At 34.9% G+C, this 4994-nt stretch overlaps 1 protein-coding gene across 1 annotated transcript; it reads left to right on the forward strand.

Annotated features, from left to right (window-relative positions):
* Positions 1 to 3131: 3131 nt before the first annotated feature.
* LOC145999330 (uncharacterized) lies at positions 3132 to 3659 on the forward strand. The gene has a single exon (XM_083136271.1). The coding sequence runs from the start codon at positions 3132 to 3134 to the stop codon at positions 3657 to 3659; it is 528 nt and encodes a 175-aa protein (XP_082992397.1).
* The last annotated feature ends 1335 nt before the right edge of the window (positions 3660 to 4994 follow it).

The following is a 4994-nucleotide window of genomic DNA, read 5'->3' on the forward strand; positions in this document are numbered from 1 at the left end:
TTTTAGAAGGTAACTTTTAATCCATCAACCCTGGTCAAGGAATTGTAAATAAATTGAATGCCGGACTGGGAGAGAAAATCTGCAAATGTAAATGACTTCTAGACATTGTAAGACCTTTTCATATTTAAATCATTTCTATTCAGTCCAACAACCTTTTTTTCTGAATCAATTTATATACTGTCCAGGAACCTTTTTTTCAGGATCAATTAAAATACATTCAAGGAACCTTATTTCAATGAAACAATACGCAACTTGGACTGAATTTAAACTGTGCGAGAAAAAAGGTTCCGGTTCTTGCAGCAGAACCAAATAGAACCCATTAGATTTTTTGGGTTCCTGAACCTTTAACAACCCTGGTCCCAGGTTTGAATCCCAGGTTGTGTATGGATGTTCTTTGTGAGTATCCCTTCATCAATTTAATCATATTGAAATTCTTATGCAATTAACAATTTCTTATAGAAATTTGTAACATTTGTGACTCGTGTTTGTAGATGTATTTCTTGTCTAATTATGTGAAATGGCAAATGTAAACTTCACATATTAAATTAAATATTTTAAATATTGAATTGAATCTTTTAATTGAATTGTATTAGAATGTTTTGATACAATGGAATCTCATTTATGCTTTATATTGTTAATATATTTGTGTGTGTATGTGTGTTTGTGGCGAGAGGCGCTAATACGTAATATTGAAATAGAGAAAACATTTGCTTGTACCCTGGAATGTTCGTCTTGGATACCGGGAATTATACTTGAATTTTATCATGATCATGCAGTGGCCACCTTATACTAGCAAAGTTATAATCACTTATGGACACAGATTTTGTGATACGTTAATGACAAATTTATTTTTAATGGTGATAAAGTTTAAAGCACTTATAATCTCTACCTCTTTTCAAATAATGTTTAAATATTATGTTGGTGTGATTGGAATGAGATTGCATTGATTGAAACTAATTTCTTCTCTCTGAAAATTATTGTGATATTTTATGTTCAATTTTGTGCATGAAGTTTTTGTGTTTCTTAACATACTGAATAATTTTGATGAAGAATTTGTAAATGTGTAATATTTCAAACTTCCCAATTTTCAGAAAGCAATACTCAATGCCAGTGATTCATGATTAGTAAAGAAGATCCAGTTTCCAGATCATCCTTCAGAAAACGCAACTTTTAGTTAGAAATTTTCAGCAAAATATCATCGTTTTGCAACATCTAAACCTCATCGCACAGCTGGGAAATGTTGTGTTTGCAATCAATTCCATTTTAAAATAATAAAGGCTAGTTACCAAGTCACATATCACATTCCTTTCATGGCATTAATTAACTCACTAATTATTCTCCTGCAGCATTATAATACTTTGAGCCACAGAGGTGTATTCTGTAGGGTGTCTGTTTCCATGCAGGACACCTGGGTTCGATTCCCAGGGTGGGTGATGTAAGGTCAGAATTTTTCTTGCCTTCTCCCTCCCAAGGCATCTCTGGGGCTCACCCAACCTCAAATCAATGGATACCTGGGGGTAACCCCGTGTGGGTAAAGGCGCTGGTGTGGTTCTGATCACATAACCTCCAAAAATGGTAGAGATCGAGAATGTGTCCAAACGTACCCCCAGATCCCCTAAATGTGCCTTCATGACATTGTGCTATATGCACGGGGAACTCCCTTTTTTTTAAAAAAAAAGAAAAAAGAAAAAAAGCATTATGATACTTTGAAATGTCTTGATGGTGGAATAACTTGATTAAAGAAATCGTTAAGTGGAAGAAACAAGCATGGAAGAGGTACATGGAAAATAAAACAGAGAAGAAATGGAATGAGTATGTTCAGAGGAGAAATGAAGCAAGAGAAGCAGCCTAATAAGCAAAGAAAAAATCATGGGAAGAGTTTGGGTTAGAAATAGAGAAACACTATCAAGGGCAGTGCTCGATAAATTTTCTTCAAAGCTAGGCGCCAGCTCTGAAAATCAGGTGCCAGGAAACCACCTACTAGCAATTGTGCATACTACAGTATGTTTCAAAAGTCGCGCAATCCAAACTTTGAAAATGTATATCATGAAAATCATAAGAGATATTTACACCGGATTTTCTGCACTAAACTAACCCTGTAGGCTATCACTGGGCTCATAAATGTATATTAGCATTTATCTAAATAAAAGCAATTACATTATTTAAAAAAAAAAACATTGTTAATTTGCTGAAAACATCTGAGAACTGATTTCCAACAATAAATACCAACTCTTAAACAATTTGTGGGATCATTTGTTGGTGTTTTACTGGTTGTAAAAGAGTTGTTTTGTGAGGTACTGCAGAAGCAGAACATTTTTATTGGAAAACCTCTATCACATGAGTGTAAGAATGACATCTTGATTTACGTTTTTCATGTAAATGTATAGCCAATACTTAGACACATGTTGCATGCGACTGTTGGCAATATTTCGACCTGCTAGTGTTGCCATATACGGAGATATATCCCAAAAGTGGCACTTTTCACTCAATCCATAAAACCGCCAGTCAAAAATTAATCAAATGTTGCACATGACCAATATTGGTCCAAATGACAGACTGGCACGACATCAGTCATCAATTGTTCAATTATGACCCTTCCGTAATTTCTTACATATTTTTTTTTACTCAGAAGTTCATTTCCGGAAAAAAAATAGTGCTACTTTCCGTCAGTTATTAATTTATATAATTTTCTGTACGGAGTGAACTGATAATTTTAAGCATTGAAAAATATCTCAATGGATGAGGCTTTATAATGCAAAAATCCCTTACGGTTTTCATGATATAAATTTCCAAAGTTTGGTTGTGCGACTTTTGAAACACTCTGTGTAAGATGCTGAGCATCACAGTATTCAAAACATCGCTAAATTATTTAATATACCAGGAAATGGGGTGTTGGGGGACAAAGGGTAAGAAATTGTTACGGACTCTGGAATGTTCACAATGTTGATAAAAAAGAATCATTTGCTAACTTACGCTGTACTGCAATTTGAATTTAGAGAATCATCAAAATCTCGTACATATTTCAGCAAAAAATCAGTCGCAAGGCTGAAATTTTTAGTCGCCATGGGGACCGGGATTTTTCGAACCCTTATCAATGGATTAGTCGAAAGTTCTGGCAGACAGTAGAGGCAATGAAAGGAAAATATGGGAAGATAATAAGAAACATAGAAGATGAATCAGGAGAGATCCAAACAGAAACTGAAGATATATTGAAGACATGGAGTAAGTATTACGAAAACACATTTAGAGATGAAAATGGGAAGATGAATGAAGAACATACAATAGAGAGTGCAAATGTAGAAGAGAATGGAAGAGATGAAATAAAAAAGCTAGAAGTGGAGGATGCAATAAAGAGAGTGAAATTAGGAAAAGCTGCAGGAGCAGACGGAGTATACCCAGAACTAATAAAGATGGGAGGAAAGAAAGTTGTACAATGGTTGTGGAAGATTTGTAATGAAGCATGGAAAGGAATTAAAATACCCAAAGATTGGGAAAGAAACATGATCATACCAATCCACAATAAGGGTAGCACTGTAAAATGTGAAAACTATAGAGCAATCTGTCTATCTTCAGTAGCTCTAAAAATATACACAAGAATCTTAGAAGGAAGACTAAGAGATGAAGTAGAGGAGGAGTTAGAAGAAGAACAAGCAGCTTAAGAAGAGGAAGACAAATACAAGATCACATTTTCACGCTACGACAAGACATAGATAAATTTCTAAGCAGAGAAAAAGAACTGTTTGTAGCCTTTCTGGATTTAAAGGCAGCCTTTGATACAGTACCACGACAGCAACTATGGTCAGCGTTACAGAAAATAGGAGCCTCAGAAAAATTAGTAAGAAGAATACAAAGTGTCTACAAGACAGTTAAAGGAATAGTGAGAATAGGAGGGGAGAAATCAAAAGAATTTAACATGAACAAAGGAGTTAAACAAGGAGATAGCCTAAGCCCCTTACTATTTATAATACTAATGGATCAAATACATAAACAAAGTAGAAGAAGAACACGAAAATGTAAGTTTGGAAATAGGAGACTGAAACCAGTTTATGTACAATCACTTCTGTGTGCTGATGACATAGCATTAATAACATCAACAAAACAGGAACTACAAAATACAGTAATAGAATTTGCCAGCTCAATACAAGATAGAGAAATGATAGTGAACCCAAAGAAGAGTAAAGTAATGCATATATCAAAGCATGGAAATGAACAGAGATTGGAAATAAAATGGCAAGGAGAACAGATAGAACAAGTGAATAGATATGAATATTTGGGAACAATAATAACAGCAGATGGAAAAGTAGAAGAAGAAATAAATAGCAGGGTTCAAAAAACAAATAAAATATATGACCAAATAAGTAATACAATAGTAGGGGAAAAGGAGGTACAAGAAAATACTAAATTAAGGATTTACAAAACCATAATTCTACCAACAATGCTCTATGGCATAGAAAGCTTAATGCTCCAAAATAAGCATAAAAGTAGATTAAGAGCAACAGAGATGAAATACCTCAGAAGAGTCGTAGGAAAAACCAGACGAGATAGAATCAGGAACACTAAAATCAGGGAACAGCTACAAGTAGAATCAATTGAAGAGATAATAGAGAGAAGAACACTGGGGGTGTATGGCCATGTCATGAGAATGGGAGAAGAAAGAAAACCGAAACAAGTAATGGAAGCGAGACCAGAAGGAAAGAGAGGAAGAGGAAGACCTTGGATAGAATGGGAGCAATACCTGTCAGAGATGGTTACAAAAGAGGGAAGGCACTAATGGAAGTTAAGAGAATGGCACAAGATAGGAAGAGTTTTAGCAGATGGCTGAACGACCCCGATGCCTAACAGCACGAAGGGGAAGAAGAAGTAAGTAAGTAAGTAAAATATCTTGTTATTCCTGCCTTTTGGGTTAGCCTGGAGGTGGAGAAAAGAGACATAATAATATATGCAAATACAGTTATTAAAATAATGCCTCTTGATGCCATGCTGTCCATCATTCT

The sequence above is a fragment of the Lepisma saccharinum genome, chromosome 15, assembly GCF_977018435.1.
Source record: "Lepisma saccharinum chromosome 15, izLepSacc3.1, whole genome shotgun sequence".
NCBI lineage: Eukaryota > Metazoa > Arthropoda > Insecta > Zygentoma > Lepismatidae > Lepisma > Lepisma saccharinum.

Coding starts and splice junctions, on each gene's coding strand:
- LOC145999330 (XM_083136271.1), top strand. CDS start 3,132: ATGAAAGGAAAATATGGGAAGATAATAAGAAACATAGAAGATGAATCA.